The sequence below is a fragment of the Folsomia candida genome, unplaced genomic scaffold, assembly GCF_002217175.1.
Source record: "Folsomia candida strain VU population unplaced genomic scaffold, ASM221717v1 Fcan01_Sc001, whole genome shotgun sequence".
Taxonomy (NCBI): Eukaryota; Metazoa; Arthropoda; class Collembola; order Entomobryomorpha; family Isotomidae; genus Folsomia; species Folsomia candida.
In genome coordinates this window covers 14,246,882-14,269,353 of record NW_019091193.1, presented here as the reverse complement: position 1 = coordinate 14,269,353, position 22,472 = coordinate 14,246,882, and the positions used below count along the sequence as shown (strand labels likewise).

Sequence of the window (22,472 nt, the reverse complement as noted above, 5' to 3'; positions counted from 1 at the left end):
ATCAAAGGTGAAGGTTTGAGCATTTATTTGACAATGTCGTGACTGATGATTGTGAGAATGACCCTGAGAATATTTTGGTCTCGGAGGAGGAGGCGGCGGGTACCAGTCAGTGGGTGTCACGACCGGTGACATTGATGGGAGAGAAAAGACGCTATAAGACGCGAGCAGAGGCACCGCTGAGAGCCAGGCAGTCGTCCTATTACTACACTTTTTCTCTTCCGACATGCGGCTCTGTTTATCATCCTCACTCATCAACCCAATTCCTCATTATCTGTTCCACCACTAACTAATCCTGCTTTATCAACATCAATTCCTCATAATCACAATAAGCAACAGCACATTATTAAATAATTCTAAACAGAACGGGACAAAAATTAACGTCGGTCTCACTTTCGGTCGGGAAATAAGGTAAGTTGCAAATAGTTTAATTTATACACTGTAGTAATGACACGTGAATTTGAATAAAATATTTAGTTGATAAAACATAAAATGAATGATAGTTAATTTTCCGTTGGTTAGACTAGATACCTGTGTGCATAGGTTGATAGCTGTACAATGAAACTAGGTTTACATTTTCAAATATGTATTATCGTGTGGAGAGAGTTATTGCCGATTGTTCTCGAAAATTCTATATTGGTGGGGTGTAGTGAAATGATTGTGTCGTTTGGCGTCATATGTCATGCCGCTGTAATGTTGACTTTATGTTGTAGCTTTACTGGATGAGGAATAAAACAACTAGCCATATTGTAACATTCAACCAAGTGGCGAGGGGGTGCAGCAGGAAGATGAGAGAGTGGACGCACAACTAACTGCGGTGGGGAAGCGGACGATAGACATAAAGGTGAGACAGTTTTTTTATCGTCGTAGAACCTGTGATTTACGTGGTCACAACTGCTCAGTGCTTAGAAGATTTGTTGCTAAATTCTTGTACTAATGTTGCTCATTTTATTTTTATGCAGGACATTGAAACACGCTTTAGATTAACTACAAATAAAAGCGGACACTATCTAATCAACTATCAAACCCGATAATTATGAACACAGTCTAACCAAATTATTTAGGAGTGGAGGTGCCGGCGAAGTACTATTCTCAAATTTATGATCTCGAGTGATACAAGAGTTATCATTAGTGGGCTAATAGGGTGAAGAAATAGTCAGCACATAAAGTATCATATTTATAATAGCACAACGCTTTTACCCCATAAAGTAAACTTGTTCGTGTGGTCTGCAGTTTACTATATACATTTGTTCTTAATGTCGAGCGTATTATTCGCAAAATGTGTCTCCGTGTTTATAATATTTGCCGGCTCCGCAATATGTGGACTTCTTCCGGCCTTCAGAGTATTTTCTACATTTCCTAGATTTGCTTTGTCTTTGATTTTATCGTATGGTGGTGGTATACTTATTGCAACATCACTAGTTCACATTTTACCTGAGGTGAGATTTTTGATCTAATATATAAATTACATTAATTAATTAATTGTTAATAATAATTATCTAAACAGATTATAGTTTTAGCCCGAGTCAGAGTTTATCAGTTTATGTACCCGTCGTTATAGTTCGAAAATGGGCACGATCGAGTGGAGTTGTTAGTGTGTTCATTATAGCAGACGGCTGCTATAAGAATACATTGTTATGATAACCGAGTTACTGCTTGGAGGTACACAGCAGAGTGACCCATAATGGTTTCTAAAATTGGTAGCCACAGGAAAAGCTTAAATGTTGCATGCTTTGGTAAAATTATAAATTATGAGACTACAATAACGATGCTGCATTTGTAAAATATTGGTCAGATGTCTCGAATTTAGTGGCTTTCGGAATAAAGGCACCAAGTAAATGACTGACTCGGGCTATGTACATGAAGGCTGCAACTGCTGCAAGTAGGTTTCAAACTATTATTTTTGCTTTCAGGCACGAGAATCATGGCCAGACATAAGATTCACTCCAGGTACGCAATACGTTTAATGATAAGTAATGTAGGCCAACATTTATTTAATTCATTTGAGAAAATGCGAGTACTTGCCATACGTTAAAACAATCCACTTTCTATGCTCACTTGTTACTCAATTTTGTCCATGATTCCAGAAATGTCGCTGTGTACCGGAATATTTGTTGTCTATTTCATTGGCAAGTGTTTAGTTATAATTTTACACCTACTTTTTGAGTGCATATTTCTTTAAAGTAGCTTGTGGGCATGGTTTATGCTTGTATTTATTTTTTTAATCTCATTGTCTATTTCGTACAGAGGAGGTGGCACACTTCTTGGTGTGTCATGATGTCCATTCGCCAACGTTGACTCATGGAGGTATGATATGAATCTACATACATATAAAATGTTGTAATCAATTCGATTGTTACCAACAATAAGACCATTTTATTAGTGCTACTTTTCATGTACCTTTTTCGTAGGAGAAGGTGATGGACATAATCATGGGGTTCATGTTCATCATGATATACCTCCAAACAGTAATTGATTTATTATATACTAATCTCTAGTTTGGAATATTTTAAAAGTTCACCCTAAAAATAGGATGTGACGAACCTGCTGCTGTTTACCTATTTGCTGACGAAGCCGGCAGATCTGGCGAATTTGCTGCTACCACTAACCATAATCATCACCACCGACACTGCTCTTCTGGAGGGGGAGGGGGTGAACAACATGTGAAACTCTTTCCGAGTACTGAACAAAATAAAACCACAGTTTCTTCCACTGTTGATGATGTTAGTAATAAATTAATTTCGAATATTCACCCACTATATTACATTACCTTAAATTATTTAATTTATAATCTTATTGGATATATTAGAAAGAAGATCAAAAGACGGTCGTTGCCAAATCGCGGTCAAGTATGTAATAGTTATTTCACAGTGGAGAACGACAATATTTTATTTAAATATTAACGATAAACATTTGAACGACGTTTGCATTGCAGGTGATAAGGTAAATCGACTCCGATCACTGGTTGGGTTGATTGCACTTTCAGTTCATGCGGGTTTAGAAGGTTTATCAGTTGGTCTAGGTGAGAATTTTTAATATTCAGTTTTTTTCTAGATGTTGCCTACTTATTACTTATTACATCTATTATTCTTATTACATGTTCTATCCAGGTCGTGAGGCATCTGACGTATGGTATTTGTGTGGTGCAATTGCAGCTCACAAGGTATACGCGTGTTTTTCTTTTTTAATAATTATTGTGTGTCATCCAGTAAATTTTATATATGCTAAACGAACTATTGCAGCTCGTCATTGCCTTTTGCCTTGGGATGGAAGTTCGCAATGCGTCCTCTTCTCCTTGTACACTAGTTACAACTTCTTCAAGGTGACCATTAACTAACATACTTGTCTTTTTTACTATTCTCCTTAATTTATTAGGTCAGTAGTCTAAATTTTGTAATAACTATCATGTAGTGCTGCCTTCAAATTTCGATATGTGTTATTTTTCGCCCTCATGACACCATTGGGAATAGGTATCACAAATAAATTATATTTTATAACGTATATCTTATATAAATATACCTGAATCTGTAAAACTCAATGGACTACCATTTTCATATCCTTAGCTATTGGAACCATCATTACTGAAATCGTGCAAGAACCTCAAAATGGGAGTGAAACTGAATCTACTCTCGTCGCTGTATTACAAACATTGGCTGCTGGCACTTTATTATACGTTGCCTTTTTTGAGGTAATTATTTAACATTACGCCTTATTTTGGCATTATGTAGGCGTTGTAAACTACTAATTAGTATTACTATTTGTTTTTCCGTTTTTAGGTTGTTTTACGTGAACGAGCTCGTTTTTCCGGCAAGGGTCTTGCACAACTGGCTTTCGTGGTTATGGGATTTACTACAATGTGTCTAGTGGAAATCTATATTGGTACGCTCAAAAGGTCATGTTTTTAGTAACCGGTACATAATTAACAAGAATTTAATTAAACGTTGTAGGTGGCCATAATCATAATCATTCCGGTGACGGACACAACCATGACCAGGACAACGTTACCACACGAAATATTTCTTCAAGTCCAAATGAGCTAATCACAACGACAATTTCCGGTATTAACTTGACCATTACTGAATAAGACTAAATAATTAAACTCAATAACCGATTTTTTTATCACCTTGATTGTTGGCAATTACCATGAATAAGTTTAATCTGTTTTCTTACACCAACAACCTAACAGAAGTGAATTCAGACTAATTCGCCCGCTAGGGATAATTAACTGCAAATCTACTACCTATTCTAATCCTTCAATTCTTCTAAATATGCATTATATTTAGTTAATTGATCTTGGTGGGAGGATTGTTTATCGCTTGTGTATATTATTGTTATTATTCTAGGGTTATGTGATCAGTTTATGGTATTAGTATTGCCCAACAATTAATGCAGTTCACATTATTACTATAAACTACTAAATTATAGTACTTTCTATTTTACACTGGCTACTAAAAAATTAATGTGTACTTATTAAGTTGATTTTTTTGTTATGCCAGGCGGTTTTTGATTGGTATCTTCCTGGTGTTGTATTTTCAGCATAAGCAAAGTATAAAACCTTACTTTGGTCAAGTTTTTGGAGTGACGCGCATAATAAATAACATTTTTGTACGTGTGTGAGGTTAAAACACCGTATTTAAGTCTGACAACTTTAAATAATGCCTCCTATTGATTTCAGTTTTTCGTTATTTAGTATGCAAGTATGTATTAATATTTAGTCATTCATTGTATATGTACATGGTTGTTTCAAATGAAAGATTTGTAAGTAACAATAAAATATTTAAATTAAAGTCGTTTACACAAATTAAAAATTATTTATTGTCATTCAATCTTTCGTAATCATTTTATGTTATAATAACAAACGCACAAAATAAATGCAAAGTTCCATAACTCGGAAATGTTGGCCATGAAGCACATTTAATGCCAACAACTAGTTTGTGCTTTGGCGTTTAAACCGTATAAGCTAGTAAACAGACTTTTGACTGATTGATTATTGCTACTGCTGGTAGATAAAGGGCTTTCGCTTGCCGTCAAGTTGTTGCTGTACGTATGGTTGATTCGGCCCCGTAGGAGAAGCACCAGGACCACTTGGATAGCTAAAGCCACCAGTGCTAACCTTGCTGTCCTTGTCCCTCAGCCCAGTTCTATTCGTTTGCGATAAAGACACTCCAGGCGAATGCCGACGGTATCTGGTGGAGCTTGACAAGGCAGCCAACAAAAGTTCTACGACTTTCAGTTCACGGGTTGGGTCGCGGCCGATAGCATAATACTCTGATTTACTTGAATTTTGAGGGTATAAAAACTGTGTTTCTGTTGACCCTTCAGGGGAAGTAGAACTTGGTGTATTTGTCTGCTCTGTTGACACGGGGCTGCTAATAATGTCACCAGGATCAAGTCCCATGATTGAGGAAGGGATATTGAAGGTTCTGCTGAGGTAGAGATTGGCCCAGAAATTGAGATCACAAAGGGTAGAAGAGCAACGAAGGACTGTAGATAGTGGATAAGTACCACTCGATGAAAGTGTTGGCGGGTACAGCAGGGACTTGAGTTTGTACAAAGGATTTGCAAGAGATCCTGGTAATAATGGAGCACTTGACGTTTTTGGAGAATGAACGGGCATTATTGATTCATCGTTGTCGTTGTTGGCGTCGCGGTCCGAGAGTATTACACCCCAAGAAGTGTGATCCTTCCAGTGATCCTATGTAAGCAAAGTAAATAACCAAAATTAAGCATTGATGTACATTTTTCCATGAAAGGATTAATTTAAATAAGATAAATAAATAAAATACATTTTTAAAAAATCAGTTAAATTACCATTAATTTCCTTTGCTGCGGTGTGTCGAAGATAAACGTTCCTCGGCCTAAATTAATGTTAATACATGCAATAATTTGATCGGTTGCGTTTAAATTATAAATCTAATTAAATGAATTGCTTATATGTGCATACTTGCATCAAAGCTTGATTCCCACAACGTTGCCAAAAGTTTGTCGTTAAACTCAAAGTCAACCAAGTTTTGTTTCATTAATTGTTGAATACAATCGAGAAAAAGTAGTAAAACTGGACTAGTGTGCATATAAGTGGAATGAAACGGATGCCTGAAAAGAAACGTACATAAGTCAATAACGCTCGTTAGTTAGTTTACAAGACATTAAGCATACAATAATTTTTTAAAATGATTACTCCTTACCCAAAAGCAATCCATTCTTTCTGAATTAATTGAAAAAATCCAGAGACAGTACGAAATCTTGCATCAACAAGCACCTGAATAAGAGAGCTTGAGAGGCAAGCAGTATCTCTAGATTCATGTTCTGCAAGGAATTATAATAAATGAATATTATGAGAATGACGAATGAAACTGCGAAAAATTACCCAAAGAGTATATGTACCTTGAAGAATAATAAAATCTTGGTTCTCAGTTATTAAACGCCCAGCATAATTGGCAATGTGTAGAGATTTGGAAATCAGAAGCATCCATTTTGTATGTTCCAAGAGAGAATAAAACCGACTGTCCATTTCTTCATACTGAAGAGATGATTCGGGACAACAAAGCTCAAAAAGCTTAGTAAATGATTGTCTGATTTCCTTTGTCGGCAACTCGACATCGACTGTAATAAATTGATGCAAATGTTAAAGTTTTTGTACATATGTACTTCTTAAAATGCAAAATACAGAAACAAGTAATTACGATCAATTATTATGGGCTGTTGTTTCTTAGGGTGTGCTTTTCTACAGACTTCAAAGAACACGGATTCAGCAGAGCTAATAAAATTGAATTATATTTGTTAAACAACTTTCTAATTTATAAAGTTACAAAATAGTTGCATGTATGTATGAAAATTGAAAATATGACATTGACAGATCTCTTACCAGTCATTTTCACTATTCAGCTTAGACATTCTGAGTATACCACCACCTTTCGAATCTGCGAATCACAGCAGATCTCTGAAGTCATTTTTCAATCATTTCGACAAGTTTACAATGAGGAGATTACAGTGAAAAATTTGGCCTAACCTGCCCATGACCAGTGAGGTGGTCGAGTCCCTTTGAGTTTTTCAGCCAAACTGATTAGCTTAACATCGATTAAATCTGCGGGGACAATTATCCACTCTGGCAAGGATCCGCACAATTGGAATCCTTCATTAGCGCTGCTGATTCTGTAGCCTGAATTCGATCGTATTATATTGAGCTCCTTTAACCAGTCTCCTTTTTCCAGGAAGGAAGGCACACTAATAAAGCTATTGATTGGATGTCGCCAGTTTTCAGACGCGGCTTTCGAGTAGTCGAAATAAAACAGGCGATCAATTTGAAGGGGGAAGGAATGGTGTATAATAGAATTACAAATGCGAAGTCCGTTATCCAAAGGAGAAAATTTAAAACTATATCTAAACGATTTAAAATTTGAACATGCGATTAAAATCTCGTGAACCCGTGTTGACCCTGAAGGAATTATGCTGGGATTATTTACAGAGCTGGGTCCCAACTTTACCACACGACGGTGTTTTTTTGCTCCTGGTGTAGTCTTTGAAGTCTCAAAATACCACAGCATGTTGATGGACAATAAAGGCACTGCATCTTCAATTTCACGACGTTTCTCGTTCGACACAAATATCACTCTTGCGTTTGTAACAAACAGGGAACCTGAAATCCCTTTCTTTTTCGATAATGATGTGAACTTTAGCACGTTCAATGCTTCAGAAATGACCAGTTCCCCACTCAGAAAATCTGGCTGTATTCCTTCTGAATTCGTTTTTGGACTCTGCAAGACCCCAAAAACTAATTAAGTAAATGAATAATATGTATGTTACGTACTCATAATTAATATAAATTTGCATCTTTTACCTTCATTTCATACTCTTCTAAACCAACATAGCTACGAAACGATCCCATTTTTCTGAGCATTATTTACAATTTATGGTAATGCTTTGGTTATCTCCACTTCTACATGAATGTTAACTCGCTACATATAAAGTTTACAATAAATGAGCATCTTATTATCTTTTAATCCATTTTTCCTAATCAAACAAATTTTCAAATACCTTAACTTCCTTATGTTCACCACCATGTAAGAACCTGAAAACTGAGAAAAATGTTCATATTTTTACTATTATTACATTTCTGTTATGACCATAAACATATTTTGTCATATGTCTTTAAACGTAATCAGATAAGATCAAAGCTTTCTCGTATTAATCATCCCAGCTTTTTGGAGGAGGATGCCGAAGGTCGAGCATGGATTTCCAGTGAGCGGAGGATACAGAATAGCATCTCGGGACGAACACCAGAGAAGAGCTCAAGCCACCGAGCCGCCAGACCAACCACACCCACCCAGCCAGATGACCAACAAGCACAACCTCCACCACCCTCTTCCAGCTAGCCACATTGGTCAAATTCGGCCTTTGTCATCATTTTTACAATTTTACAATACACAGTTTACAAGGGAAAATAAATAAACGTGGTCTTACTTGTCAAATGAGATCTGTTACAAATATAATATGAATGAATGACTCTTGTTGATTGTATCCGGAAATATAATATTATCACAGTATTTGGAATTAGTCGTTCCCCTCCAAAACTACATTTATCAGTACCAACTTTTTCTACTTTTATCGAAATGACAATTACTTGAGGTCAAAATTGACGATGTTTTGTTAAAAAAATTAAGGTGAAATAAGGGAAACGAAAATGAATAAAAACTGGAAATCCTCATTGATTCCTCGTTAATCGAATTTTAAAAGAACGAAACTAATATTTTGGGGCGTGGGTGGTATCAGTTCCATCTCTATCGAACTCGAGTGTCAATTGGAAGTGAGGTAAACAAATCAAACATACAGGGCAGTTATTTAGTGTATTTAGTTAGTTGTAGTAAGCGAGGAGAAATATTTAATTGGAGGAATTCAGCCTCAGCAGCGCGAGAGTGGTGATGGTTTTGGCGATGCGTGGTCCAAGCTTGAGGACGAAATGTTCTCACCTTGCCTCCTTAGGAAAGTGTAATAAGGATGAGGAACAAAGGAAAAAAAAACATTTTGTATATACGGAATACATTCAAAATTATAATTTCCCCTTTCTTTATGCGATTTCGGTTTTGACGAACGTCATTGAAATTTCTTAAGAAGGGAATATTTTATTGACGGGTGGAAATGTATGGATAACAATTTTATGGCTTTTGCAGAATTTTTCAATTTGATTAAAAGCTGCTGGAATAAAACTTAGCAGTGGAAATTCGAAGCATTTAATGATAAACACATCTGTGAAGCAGATGCGGTCGGATGTGACGTGTCGATTGAAAAATTAATCCATTTAACTAATGATGTACTTAAGCGCTGAAGAAGAAGACGGTATGAGGAGGAGGTTATTAAAACAATTAAAAAATGTTCCTTTCGGTTTTATCTACTACAGCAAAAATGGGCATACACAAATCTTAACAGCAAAAAAATGGTACAGCACGTATGTAAAGTTTCTGGAAAAACTTAAAAAAATTTGAATCACGCTTATGATAAACTAATGTATAATTAATTGTTATATATAATTGTAATTTATTAAGGCTAACTTATAATATGTTGGATAATGCAAAATTGTATTCGTAGTTTGGCATCTTGCATCAAATTTTAAGCATAACATAAGGTAGTAAAATTAATCTGGAAGCTCTCGTCATAATCTGAAAAACAAATGTCAATTTTCATTCTGTCAGTCGATGCATGCATGTCTGTAAGCTGCATAATCCGAATAAATTAAATTTCGTAATTTGAGCCGTCTTGTGACAACTTTGTACACGACATTAAAAATCTTAACTTCATCCTCCTTGCCTGCCTGGCACAACGTCGCATCGCAGCAGTCCAACACAGGAAATCCGTGTGGGGCCACCACTCCTTCATTGACTCAACATGAATATTTTTCTAATTTATGGATTCAGCGTCCTAATTATTTCTGCACAGTCACGAAGTAAGTAAATTTCTTTCTTTGGAAATAGCATATTTAATAATAATTGTAATACCCAAAGTTTCGAGGATTATCCCCACAAAGAGATCTTTACATTTTGTGTCATACATGAATTTCATATTATTTAAAACAGACTTGGGTGGGTTTCCAGGCGATGGTGTGGGTAGTTCATCATCAGATTTCGCCCATCAACCTGAAGACGTTATTACACCGTCCACTCCTCCCCTCTCTTCACCATGGTCAGCATGGATGAATATCAAAGCTCCACCTGTAGCATTTCTGAAACCAAGTAAGAAAGTTTTTCCACCATTTGGGGCGATTTCAACCCCGGTGTCGGCTCCAACCGAAGGCGGAGGACTGCAGGAGGCACCATGGACATCGTGGATGAAGATCAAGGCCCCTCCACTTGTGACATCTTATTCTTACGGCAGTCCCCCACAACTTGCGCCACAACCTGCCTCAACCCCAAACATTGAACCACCATGGGCAGCTTGGACTAATCTCAAATTAGGAAGCTTGAACCCAATAGCGGCAAAAATTAAAATTGGGTCCAGTGCAGAAAGCAAACCAGAATCACTCGTCACTGATGTCCCAGCGAGGCAGATTGAGACGGCGACGCCTGATGCTGAGGAAAAATTATTACTGAAATGGGCAAAGAAAATTTTTGCATCTCAAAATAACAAACTTGAACAAACAAGCAATAAAAGTTCTCTACTTGAGTCAGCATGGGAAGACTGGCAAAAATTACATAACAAATCAGACCCCATAATAATTGATCCCACTGCACAAGCCTTAGCTTCAGATTTGCCTATTGAAACATCTGCAACGGATCCCAGCAAACTTGTCTATGTTTTGCAAACACTTGGAATTCCGCCCGTTCAAATTTCAGATATTCTTACACCGTCCAATGCAGAAATATCGGAAAAACTAAAAGAGTATGGAGTACCACCAGTCGTTATTAATAATGTTCTTACACTTCCTCCTGATGACATTACTAATGAACTGCTTAAAATTGGAATTCTACCACCACGAGTGTTACAAATTATGAGTGGAGAACCGAAAAATATCCCATTGGAGTTGGCAAAGCTTGGAATTCCTCCAGAAAAAATTCAAGAACTTGTCACACCTCCATTGGCAGATATTAGGGCAAAGTTGGAGGAGCTTGAACTACCATCTCCAGATATTGATGCAATTTTAACTCCAACTCCTGTAGAAATAATGAAAAAACTGGAAGAAGCTGGAGTTCTTGACAAAATCATTACAACCGAGCCTCTAACTCCAAAAACCCCGGAAATCCTAACAGTACCACAAGAAGCTATTGCAATCGAACTCTTAAAACTGGGGATCCCACCTCTAAAAATCTTAGAAATCCTAACTGGCCCTCCGGAAACTGTTGCAGTTGAACTATTGAAATTTGGGGTACCTCCAACAACAGTCTTTCAAATTCTGACATCCACACCTACCGACGTTACAATACCCGATTCCACACCTGTGACCCAGGATATTGTACCCACCAGCGACGCTACAATCACTCTTCCTCCCCCGCTTAGCAAACCCATCCTAATTTCACCTGAGCTTTTAATTACGGAGCTACAAAAATTGGGATTGCCTTCCAAAGAAATAGAGACGATTGTTGTACCAAATAAAGAAATTCTCTCCACAAGATTACAGGAATTGGGGCTTCCTGTTGACGAAGTATCCAAAATTCTGATGCCTTCTGTTACGCTTCTTGAATCTGATCTGGCAAAGCTGAATATTCCAGCTGAATATTCAAAACTACTAGAAATCATTCCTAACATAACAGCAATTATCCAAGTTCTAGAATCATTCAAAATGCCACCATCAGAGATTTACAAAATTCTTCAACTCCCGGCAGCGGACATTCCGATAGCTTTAAAATCAATTGGATTGCCACCGGAAGTTATTTCGGAAATAGTGACCATCCCATCCATTGAATCAATTGCTACAGAGCTAGTTCGAGTTGGTGTTCCGCCTGACGAAATTTCAAAAATTATTACACCAATGCCTGATGTAATTATACACAAGTTGACAGAAATTGGAATTCCTGCCCCCAAAATTTCTGATTTATTTACTCCAGCGTCCGAACAAGTGATAGCAGAATTACAGGCCATAAATGTTCCCGGACCAACGATAATGTCCATTCTTTCTAAAGTAGTTGTACCAAAATTGGCAGCACCGGAAGAAGCCGTTCCTCAAATTCTAGACAAAATTGTCAGCGAATTAGTACAGTTGGGCATACCTTTGACCAAAGCAGTGGACATAGTGACAACACCACCATATCTCGTGGGAGTTACTTTAGAAAAATTGGGCCTTCCACAAGAAAACATCACACAACTGCTGACACCACCCCCAGAAACAATTTTGCTGAAATTGCAAACAATTGGGGTGCCCATCCCTAAAATAGTAGAAATAGAATCCCTTCCGGTTAAAGAAATTCCGCTAGAACTCTACAAAATTGGAATACCTCTTGAAGAAATATCCAAAATCTTGACACCAACTCCACAAGAGTTATGGTCAAGTTTGCAAGAAACGTTAAATTTGCCCCCACCCAAAATAGCCGGAATTTTAACAGCCCCTTTAGAAGTTGTGGTCCAAAAATTAGTTGAAATTGGAGTTTCTCCCGTTAAAATAGTCCAACTTGTAGAACAATTGACAGATGCAGTCCCAGAGCTCTTGGACGCTCCAGTCACTGCTCCAATTCCCGAACCACTTGTAAATTTACTTCCACCTGCAGCAATTTTAACAGCCCCCTTAGAAGTTATTGTCCAAAAATTAGTTGAAATTGGAGTTTCTCCAGTTAAAATAGTCCAACTTGTAGAACAATTGACAGATGCAGTCCCAGAGCTCTTGAACGCTCCAGTCACTGCTCCAACTCCCGAACCACTTGTAAATTTACTTCCACCTGCAGCAATTACCGATATTATCCAAGAACTTGTTAAATTGGGATTGACTCCTGAAGAAGCCACAGAAGTTATAAAATCACCCACACCACCGACATTTGCTACAGAAGCATTCTCTCCTCCAGAGAAAGTTGAATTGACAATCCCACAGCTACAAGAATTAATCCAAGTCGTTCTTGAAGAATGTCGAAAAAAATCTAAAGCTGTGAGGCGAACCACATCTCGTAAAAAAAGCAAATATGTTGGAAAAAAATCTGGACTTGCAAAACCACAGTCTGAAAATAAACGAGCCCTGTATCCACTGTCGATACCATCACCCATCAGCGGTGAAAGCACCACGAAAAGTCCTTTTGGCTTCATTCCTTCCGTAATGTGGGATCTTGTTCCAACTGTTGCACCTAATGTGTCCATAATTGACCCTGGATACTGGGCTGCCAAAAAGGCGATGTTTATCTCTAAACTATTCGACGCTTTAGCTCGAGTGACCATGAATTACACGAATACAGAAACAACCACAGAAAGTCCAAAGCAGCAACTCATGAAAAAAATTGACACGGTTCTGTTGTCCGACGCTGCTCGCTCGGTCAAAGGAAACGATGACGAATCAGAAGAAATGTCTACCGTAAACAGCCCAAACATTTCACTCCCTTTATTTATGTGTGCATTTCTCTAATTGGAATTAAATTTTATTTTTCCGGATTTTAGAGGGACGAGGATTTGGTCGATTCTGGAGAACCTGAAAACTTACCCAAGGAACCCGACAACCCTTTGCATAAGCTTTTCAAGTTTGGAGTGCAAAAAACGATTTTATCAGTAACTTAGCGTAGAAAATATAGAATAAGGTAGACGTCTGTGGAACTTATTTGTAAAAGTTGAAGTAAATATTTTCATAAATTACAGGATATCAGCTCAACCCCAGTACCACCACTCATATCTAATCCATCAACTCCAGTTCCAACCACTACTACTGCATCAACCCTGGAACAACAAAAGGTCATTCTAAATAAGTTAAAAAAGCTATATCAAAATACTCGCGCATCGTATAAGAAGTCAAAGAACAAATCAAAAAAGAAGTTGCATGGCCCAAAAACTACCGTCAGTCCTATTGATTTTGAAGGTAGGGACCCATTTAATTTATATATTAACCCTTTATATTTCTTGTATTTTAAACTGTAATTTTTGTAACCTTCCTGTAATCCAGAACTTGCAAAAGCACTCCTCGTACAGCCAAGCAAATAAAACAATTTAGCTCTACAACAAAAATTTCCTGCAGAAAATCTGTGTACGTCGTGGAACCCTGTGAGTTTACTGATATGTATGTTGAATGCTGATAGTAATCGTTACACTGATCGTTAAAGTAGTTTCATGTTTTTTGATGAAAATAAAACTAATCGATATTGCAATGCTTCTTTAGCAGTCGAATACGGATGAGTTAATTATCTAGTCAAAAAAAGTTGTAAATAAATCTAAGCTAAAACTCGTCAAAAAACAGTACAGAATAGTTTATGCAATATTATTAATAAACCGGGGTAAAATATTTGGTTAGTTTAGAATAAGAACACAGATCGTTCTTGTAACATTTGACACTCCTGTTCTTTATTTTATGAAAAATAAATGCTATACAACAACTATAAATAAATAAGTGGTTAAGACACGCTCAGTGACTAGATTGAACATTAAATCTCATCTCATTAATTAATGCATGACAAAACTTAATTTTTATAAATTTTAAAGATTTGTCTTTTAATTAAAACTCTTTAAATAATTTGACTTTTTGGTGATATGGTCCGGTTTGACCTTTGGAGGTGAGTATGTTAACTGCACGTTTGTTTGACATTGAACATCTTTTGGCATCCCTCGAGCACGGAAAATAAATAAAAGTACGTAAATAAGTAAATTATTATGCTGTCTGTGAAAAGTCCAAGTATTTTTGATGACAATAGCTAACACGAGTAAGAAACACCATTCCCAGCAGTGAAACAGATGATGTAATAATGAACGACACTGCTTCGAAAATGAATTTTGGAGCAAAAATCTTCCACACCATGAGGTGCCGACGATGCCATCCGGCGCAACCCATGCACACAAGAAGCTGCAATTTAGAATAAAATTGAGAACGTTAAGTGAGAATTACTCATTTGCAAGTTTTAAAACACAAAGTCAATATAAAACAAATTGGTTAAGTGGTACGCACCTTCAGTCCATGCAACGCCAAATATTTACCGTATAGGATATATGCCATTTGTCGTTCTGATTTCCCCATTAAACTTTCAACTCTTCTTTTATCTACACTCCAGTGAATTAATAGAGGAAGGGTTATCGAAGTTAGGACTTGAGAAACATGCAAATTCCCAATAACAGCCAATCCTGCCCTGAGCCAAGATAGCCATGCTCCAGGAGAAGTAGCAGCCAAGTCTCCTCCACCACCCCCAACAAATGCAGAATCCCATGGAATAGCTGAAAATATTGGTTGGTGTCCAGTAGCGTAAAAAAAATATTGGGATGTTAATGTCCAAGCTACCGCTGATGACCAAGAATCTGAGTACAGAAGAAAATAATAATAATAATAATAATAATGTCTCATCTCATATATTCGTTAAATGTTACGTATTTATTTGGGAAGATGAATGTACCTGAATTTTTTACTGATGGTTTTTGAAAAATTCCAACAAGACAAACAAGTACATATGCTTGCAAGATAATTGCTGGAACTATTCCTGTACTGGTAACTTGTACCAAAAGAAGAGTGATAAGAGATGCTAACGTAAGAAAACAGGAAGAATACGTGTCCTCGTTTGAACAATCGCAAAACTGTATACCACCAATGTCAAATGGAAATACAATGGTTGTGTTAAGCTTGGATCTCGGCTGTAGTGGCTTATGCTGAGGGGGGTGATCAGGTGGGTGATGTCCGACCCCATTTGTATAATTTTCTGGTTTTGTTGAGCGAGAAGATTCGACCCGAGTTTTGGAAGAATTATTGACAACTCGTTGATTACGGCCGAGTTTACTAAAATTGGTGTAAGGCAAATGTTTAAGATGTCCAATGCAGCAAATTGGTTTCCACGAAACGCACAGTATTGCAGACACCGTAACTACTTGATACACTAAAGGAAGGTAATTCATCAAAAGTGGAATTTTTGAAGCATTGCAGCTAATGTATGGCAATCCCTGTAAAACGACAATGCTTGTTTGTTACTAAGAACTGCATAATATATAGATATGATTGATTAGATTTTATATCGATTTACCTGGAGAGCCCAAAAGACTCCAAGTAAAACTACTAAAAGAGAAGGAATAAACCTCGCGATAATTGCTCGTGGTTTTTTGCTAAACTTGCAACATCGGTAAATCATCCAGTGACGGAAACTAACAACGAATATAGCCAACGCTAGCAGGGAAACTCCATACCGAAGATACTTGTGAACCAGCCAATCTTCGGGAAGGGATGCAAGCTGTTTGTGTAACAGAAACTCCTAGAAAATAAACAATGAATCATTTATCAATATTTAGAATACAAATTGTTCAAAAAAAGGCAAGAAAATTATGCATGTAATAAAATACTAGTAGCACTAACCTCCGAACATGTGGTCTGCTCTTCACGACAACGAAAAAATATAAAAGAAATTCGCACTAAAATTAATAATATTATAAAACAACTCCAAGAACATTTTAAGATTTTTCGAGTGGCCAATGTTTGCAGTAGATTGTCTGGAGCTAATAGTGATGATGATGACGCAAAATTGAATCCTTGTTGTGTTCTAATCGTCGTTGTTGTTGTTCTGCTTGAACTTGCTACTTCAATAAAGGAAACCAGGCTTAGGGCAAAGCCCAACATGTAACCCTCGTACACAGTAAAACTGTTAGAAAACATGGCAAGGCACGTAAACACGTATAATCCAACGGATATGAAACTAGAAAAATAATATTCTCTACTTCGGGAGTAATAATAACCCACAAATATTCTCTTGTACATTCGAAACAGTATCAATCCATAGAACAAAAGAAAAACGACAAGACCCGAAATTGTTGATACAATTATCCCCAACAGGGCACTAGAAGAAATGGAATGGTAAACAAACGTGCACAACACTGACCAATGAGACAATGATGGTAACAACCATGATAATACTTTCGCTGGATAATTACTTGTAATACTGGAACGTCTTCTTAAAATGAAAGGCACACTAGATAGATAAATTATGAGAGAGGTAACTGAGAGAAATGTGATACAAACACCCGTGTAAATCATGGGAAGGTTAAATTGTGTCCATGTCGAAACTGCGACGGATTTCACTTGTTTAAGGTACATTTCAGAGCTTTTGCGCAGTTTCTCCCGGCTAGTTAAATTCGGAAATGATTTGTAAGCCTCATATGCCTCTTGTATTAACTTGTATTGCTGAATTAGGTTTGAATTATCCACGTTACTAGTCGTCTTTTCTGAAGTTGTCAACATGCTGGGGAAATTTTGAATGTACTTGTTTACTTGAGCAACGTTAGCAGCAATGGCGTCTGAATTAATTTTGTTTTGTAAAAATGCTGGAATTACTTGTCCAATGCTTGAGTAAGGAATTGGTATTCCAAGCAACAGTGCTATTGTTGGGACCAAGTCTATCTGAGATATGGCAAGTTCTGCAGCGCACTGAAATGGTGAATTGTACTTGTAGAATTGTTTAGAAATAAATATCACAGCCGATTCCGTCTCATCTTTTGAATCGCCTCCATGGTCACCAGTGGCTGTCATTCCATGGTCACCAAAAATCACGAGCAGTGTATCGTTGCTCATCGAATTGAACACATGTTTGATTATGGAATCCGCTTCATGCAGTTTTCTCGCCATCTCCGGATGACTTGGTCCATACCTATAATTTGTACATACATTAGACAAAGACAAAAGGAGGATAGGTATTCAGCCATAAGTTAGATACAACCAATCAAAACTAAACAAACTCAAATAGGTATGCAAATAAATATACCTGTGGCCGCAGTGATCCACTCCAAGTAAATGGCTGATCAGAATATCCCAGTCATCCTTGTGCGGAGTTAAAAAGATCTCTTGCATCGTCTTATTCACTGCTTTGTCAACGGTATCTAAATCCCAAGCGTTGAATGATGGGTGCGCCTCGACAAAACGAGATTTGAAGTATTTTTGTGGAAACAAACTAATCTGCAACACAAAGGGAACAAGTAAATTTATGAGCACAATGAAAACTAAATTGAATAAATATTTATATTTTGGTATTGAATTGATGCAAATACATCTTTCGTTGTGAAAAGCGACTACATAGATTTGTTAAAAGTATTTTTGTTGAATTAAATTGAACAAATATTTTTTTTACAACTAGTCACAGTGATAGACTTACCCAGGTATCGTCCCCCAAAAAGGCAATTCGTTTCCCAGCAGAGTACAACTGGTAAATAAGGCTGTCCTCCTCAACTTCATAACTTTGTGCATGGAGAAAATAAAAAATTGCATTGAGACAGATAATGCATTAAATAATTAATAAAATTACATAAAACTTAATATTACTACCTATTAAAATTGGCACTGGCATCTATGAACGTAGGCATCGTCCCAGTCATAAGAGCCTTCAATCGCTGCATTGTTGTGGTCGGGGGGTCTGCGAGGAACTTGAAAACGCACGATGTCAACGATCCCCCTTTATGATGACCAGCAGAGGAATTTCCTTTCCCCGTAATCTCTGAGAGAAACTGCATTCGTTGAACAAAGTCAAATCTCAGAGCGTCTACCAACACCAAAATGAGCTTAGGAAAAGGGGGAGTAGGGTTGCACCAATTCGCCATCCCATCCAGACCATGGTCACCCACAGTTTTTGGCAGATGGGGTTCGGACTCCGTGGGTCGGATGTGAAGTGAGCGTTGGGAGGAGTGAAGGCAGGGTCCAGCCGTCTCGTGGATGGTTTGACGGTTGAGAAGAAATCCTCGAGAAAAGACTAGGGCGCCCACGATCATGCCGAAGCAGAGGAAGGCCACGACGCTCACGTTCTCCACCTTCGACATCCTCCTCGTGCAAAGAGATAGCAGAAATGTCCACAAAGAAGGAGCACACCCACTTTAACTCTTTGTCTCATTTAAGTTCATTGTATAGTATGCAGTGTACTGCCTAAGGGTTTAATTAACAACTAATCATGGTACCAACCTACCAATAGTCTTTTCTTTCGTACACGCATTTTCTTAGTGTACTCCACAACACTAAATAAAATTACGTTCTTCTGAATGGTTACATACAGTGTTACGTATGAAGAAGCCAAAGTTTCAAAGTTGCAGCGATTTCTGAGCACCTGAATAAATAAAAAGTTACAATACAAAGAAGTTAATATAATGTAAATAAACTGTAATAATAAATATGTATTTTAACCTGTCAATGCACCACACTGTTAATTAATGAAGGGAAGAAATAAAGCTCAAATGTGCATTGCCATATTTCTTATTAAAAAAGGTGGAATGATGCTTTCAATGCTTTGAGAGAGTTTTTATTGAAGGAATTTTGACATTTTCTACCTCACTTCGGGAGGTCTCGCTCCCGAAAATTGACAACCCAACCCAACTTCCCTCCCCGCACCAGGCACATTCGGGGTCACCTGCAGTCAGTCTATGTACCAGTCTGTGCAGTGCAGTAATAATTTTTAAAAAATGGACAAATTCAGTAAGAATTATTTCTATATTTTCATCATAAGTGAGCTCGTCCTCCACCTGGATCAATATATGACTCAGACATTCTGTTGAGATGACGCTACTTAATGCATCATAAATATGTCGACATATATATATAATTAAACATTGGTTTCTTCAGACTCGGCGCCAGCGTCAGTAATATATTCTGTTTTATTGTCTGAGAATGAAGCAAAATTTCTTAATTAATTAATTTTTATAATACAATGAATGCTATCAATGAATATTACCAAAAATGTCAGCGAGTCTTGTATCAGGGATCGTGTGTTGAGGCGTCGTTGTTGTTCCGGCAGTTTGTTGAGCCCAGGCTAACGTTTGTTCCCACTGCTGGCGTTCTGCATCCAATTTGCATTGGTTGTAATGTTTCAAAAACAATTCCGAGTATGTCTTAATCCCAACTGCTGGTCGACATAGGGGTTCATATTTGGTTTTGAATGCTGCCGTTGATTCCATGAACAGTCGTTTCCGTTCGGAACACGCTGTCTGTACATCCTTTAATTCAAGGTCTACCTTTTTCTGGAAATAATATTCTAATTGGTATATATTTTATAATCCAACCTCTGGTACTACAAAATTTATATTTACATAATGCTCTTCTAAAACACGGACTTGTTCTCGCAACGCCTCTAATCTGGAGGAGGTCACAAAATGTCTCGGATCCTAAAATTTTGCCCAAAATGCCCAAAAATAAAATTTGCATGAAGCACGTCACTTGTTAAATTATCACACAGATCAAATGGGTCAATCTCTGGTTTTCAAACGAATCGATAAACCCATGCAACTTTGATTTATAAACACACATGTGTTGTATAATTAAACTGCCTGACTAACTAAAGAAGCATGAAATTTCAGCATGAAATTACATGAATGTACTCTCAAAAGCTAAAAAGATCAAAATAAATACCGGCATCACGACATCAGACAAGATTTCCTTAATCAGAGTAATGTTCCGATTATACCGAGCGAAGGCAATTAGTTTTTCAGAGAAATCTTCATCGCGATCGCTTTCCAAAGCTGTCCACCCAAAAATTACAGTAACCAAAAAGCATAGTAAATAGTAAATACCATGGATGTATAGGAAAGTACATATAGCACATCAAATGCTACGTCTCATAGATTAATTATATTTTATAATTCTCACGTTGTGTTGTTCCCGTCATTGTTTGATCAGTATGCGAATTAGATGCATGGTGCCATGAATTTTGCTGAGTTTGGAATTTGGAATTACTGGTATTGTCTCTAGAGTGTAGGAGACTCAAATTTCGACGGTTGTAATAAGAAGGAGCGTCAAGTGATGATCGGGATGCTGATGACGAACATTGTTGTTGGTGTCGCGGTGTTGGCCCCTCAAATCTGGTATCCATCATCATCATTGAGGAAAGCTGTGGTTGTGGGTGCATCAGAAGAGAAGATGTTCTACGGAAGGTACTGACGCCAAATGTGCTACCAAAATTAGTCGTATCTAATGTTCCTTCCCCGTAATGACTTGCGCCAAAAATGGTTCCTGTTCCCGTAGGGTTGATGTGATTTAGGCTTCCATACCCATAATTTGCTAAAATATTCGCGTTGCGAAATAAAATAAAATAGTGTACTTCGAGAACACTGTCCTTCGTGGTGCTTAATAACTTACGAGTATTTTCGTGGATTAAATAATGGCTGAGGTGAGCAGATCCGGCCAATTCGGCATTAGTATTATTTGGCTGATGTTGTGCTGGGACCTGTAGTCGAAATTCACTGTTCGACCCTTGTGGAAAGGGTCGATCAAAATTAAACGAATTGTCAGACATTGGCAATATTGCAGAATGACTGCATAACGGCAATTCCTAATTGCTAAACTACTTCACCAAAAGTTTACAAATAATGAAATCATTTCTCCGAACGCGATTACAAACGTAGCTATGTATGCATATGTATATGTACGTGCATAAACATTCTTAACAATATACTCAAATAACAGCTTACAATTTTATTATTGCAGAGCAGTTCCTCTTCTCAAATGTTGCGAAGACTGGAAATGTACATATGTAAGTATAGATGAAAATGATCAGATTTCAAGCCAAATGAAAATACATAAGTTTCTACATATGTAAGTACAATAAATAGGAGTGATGTGTTTTGATTGTCTTAAGTGTCTCGTAAAAATATGAAGCGTATAGATTCGTATAGCTTATTGGAATATGACGAACCAATAATATCAGCACAAACATCCGTCTTATTTTAATGTTTCTTTAGCTTGTAGAATGAATGACAATGTGACTATACGAATAATTTACAAACGTTGACTTCTGAAAGTCCCAAGTTACATAATAAGAAATCTACATATATCCATGTATTGCCGTGCTATTGCTACATAAAATACAGCTAAAAGATTGACAAAACGCCTCAGTGAGACCAATGATTAAGTTTGCTTTTACTAATTTTAATTTTTATATTATGTTACGTAAAATATCATGATTTTAATTTAAGGAAATACGACATTTTTGAATTGAGAAAGATTGTTCAAGATTGACAAACAAATGATCAAAGTTAGGCTGTACAACTGCATGGAGTTCGCAATGTCAATCCTATGTCGAATTGTGAGGAAACAATCACTTTGATAACCTAAATATGATGATTATGCCGACTGGCAATTTGGTTAGAGAGTTCAGAGTGGAGGGGAAGATGAGACGAGCATTGTCAACAGATCAGCTTGTTGTTTCACAGTTTGTAAATATTATTGTACTTTTGAATGAATGAACTTCTTATTGATGATTCCAATTTGCAATCCAGCCGTTACTCCAAACATCTAGGATGAACTGGGTACATGTTTTTATCAATTTGCTAAGCCATGAGCTACGAAAGCACGAGTGAAAAACATAAGTTTATACCTATATACAGCTCGTTGGCGAAAAAGCACAATTGTATGTATATAAAAGGGAAGAATGAGA

At 37.2% G+C, this 22,472-nt stretch overlaps 4 protein-coding genes across 8 annotated transcripts; 2 read left to right on the top strand and 2 right to left on the bottom strand.

Annotated features, from left to right (window-relative positions):
• The first annotated feature begins 182 nt into the window (after nucleotides 1-182).
• Nucleotides 183-4,784, top strand: LOC110848927 (zinc transporter 8). The gene is made up of 16 exons (XM_022096292.2): nucleotides 183-408; nucleotides 711-841; nucleotides 960-1,436; nucleotides 1,911-1,947; nucleotides 2,085-2,126; nucleotides 2,245-2,304; nucleotides 2,409-2,465; nucleotides 2,530-2,720; nucleotides 2,807-2,846; nucleotides 2,933-3,019; nucleotides 3,108-3,160; nucleotides 3,240-3,319; nucleotides 3,409-3,467; nucleotides 3,561-3,685; nucleotides 3,774-3,876; nucleotides 3,945-4,784. The coding sequence occupies exons 3-16, from the start codon at nucleotides 1,254-1,256 to the stop codon at nucleotides 4,079-4,081; spliced, it is 1,254 nt and encodes a 417-aa protein (XP_021951984.1). The 5' UTR covers nucleotides 183-408; nucleotides 711-841; nucleotides 960-1,253; the 3' UTR covers nucleotides 4,082-4,784.
• Nucleotides 4,785-4,788: 4 nt separating this feature from the next.
• LOC110848916 (myotubularin-related protein 10) lies at nucleotides 4,789-8,928 on the bottom strand. 2 transcript variants are annotated; one of them, XM_022096272.2, is made up of 11 exons: nucleotides 8,458-8,928; nucleotides 8,032-8,072; nucleotides 7,835-7,952; nucleotides 7,007-7,751; nucleotides 6,863-6,917; nucleotides 6,681-6,754; nucleotides 6,382-6,600; nucleotides 6,183-6,303; nucleotides 5,942-6,090; nucleotides 5,809-5,855; nucleotides 4,789-5,692 (listed from the first exon to the last, which is right to left on the bottom strand). In XM_022096272.2, the coding sequence occupies exons 3-11, from the start codon at nucleotides 7,892-7,894 to the stop codon at nucleotides 4,991-4,993; spliced, it is 2,172 nt and encodes a 723-aa protein (XP_021951964.1). In that variant the 5' UTR covers nucleotides 7,895-7,952; nucleotides 8,032-8,072; nucleotides 8,458-8,928; the 3' UTR covers nucleotides 4,789-4,990. The 2 variants fall into 2 exon arrangements, with proteins under 2 accessions (XP_021951964.1, XP_021951973.1); XM_022096281.2 differs by having other exon boundaries at nucleotides 8,032-8,065.
• An 849-nt stretch (nucleotides 8,929-9,777) lies between these two features.
• On the top strand, nucleotides 9,778-14,491 carry LOC110842291 (titin). Of its 3 annotated transcripts, none has more exons than XM_022087996.2 (5): nucleotides 9,778-9,934; nucleotides 10,083-13,474; nucleotides 13,558-13,665; nucleotides 13,753-13,969; nucleotides 14,054-14,491. In XM_022087996.2, exons 1-5 carry the CDS (start codon nucleotides 9,877-9,879, stop codon nucleotides 14,089-14,091), a joined length of 3,813 nt encoding a protein of 1,270 aa, XP_021943688.1. In that variant the 5' UTR covers nucleotides 9,778-9,876; the 3' UTR covers nucleotides 14,092-14,491. The 3 variants fall into 3 exon arrangements, with proteins under 3 accessions (XP_021943688.1, XP_021943687.1, XP_021943689.1); XM_022087995.2 differs by having other exon boundaries at nucleotides 9,781-9,934; nucleotides 10,065-13,474; XM_022087997.2 differs by lacking the exon at nucleotides 14,054-14,491 and having other exon boundaries at nucleotides 9,781-9,934; nucleotides 10,065-13,474; nucleotides 13,558-13,694; nucleotides 13,753-13,894.
• On the bottom strand, nucleotides 14,390-19,421 carry LOC110842898 (GPI ethanolamine phosphate transferase 3). 2 transcript variants are annotated; one of them, XM_022088764.2, is made up of 9 exons: nucleotides 19,232-19,421; nucleotides 18,386-19,154; nucleotides 18,216-18,297; nucleotides 17,829-18,019; nucleotides 16,430-17,714; nucleotides 16,104-16,328; nucleotides 15,486-16,023; nucleotides 15,047-15,390; nucleotides 14,390-14,944 (listed from the first exon to the last, which is right to left on the bottom strand). In XM_022088764.2, the coding sequence occupies exons 2-9, from the start codon at nucleotides 18,871-18,873 to the stop codon at nucleotides 14,753-14,755; spliced, it is 3,345 nt and encodes a 1,114-aa protein (XP_021944456.1). In that variant the 5' UTR covers nucleotides 18,874-19,154; nucleotides 19,232-19,421; the 3' UTR covers nucleotides 14,390-14,752. The 2 variants fall into 2 exon arrangements, with proteins under 2 accessions (XP_021944456.1, XP_035703288.1); XM_035847395.1 differs by lacking the exon at nucleotides 19,232-19,421 and having other exon boundaries at nucleotides 17,829-18,014; nucleotides 18,386-18,550.
• Between the last annotated feature and the right edge of the window lie 3,051 nt (nucleotides 19,422-22,472).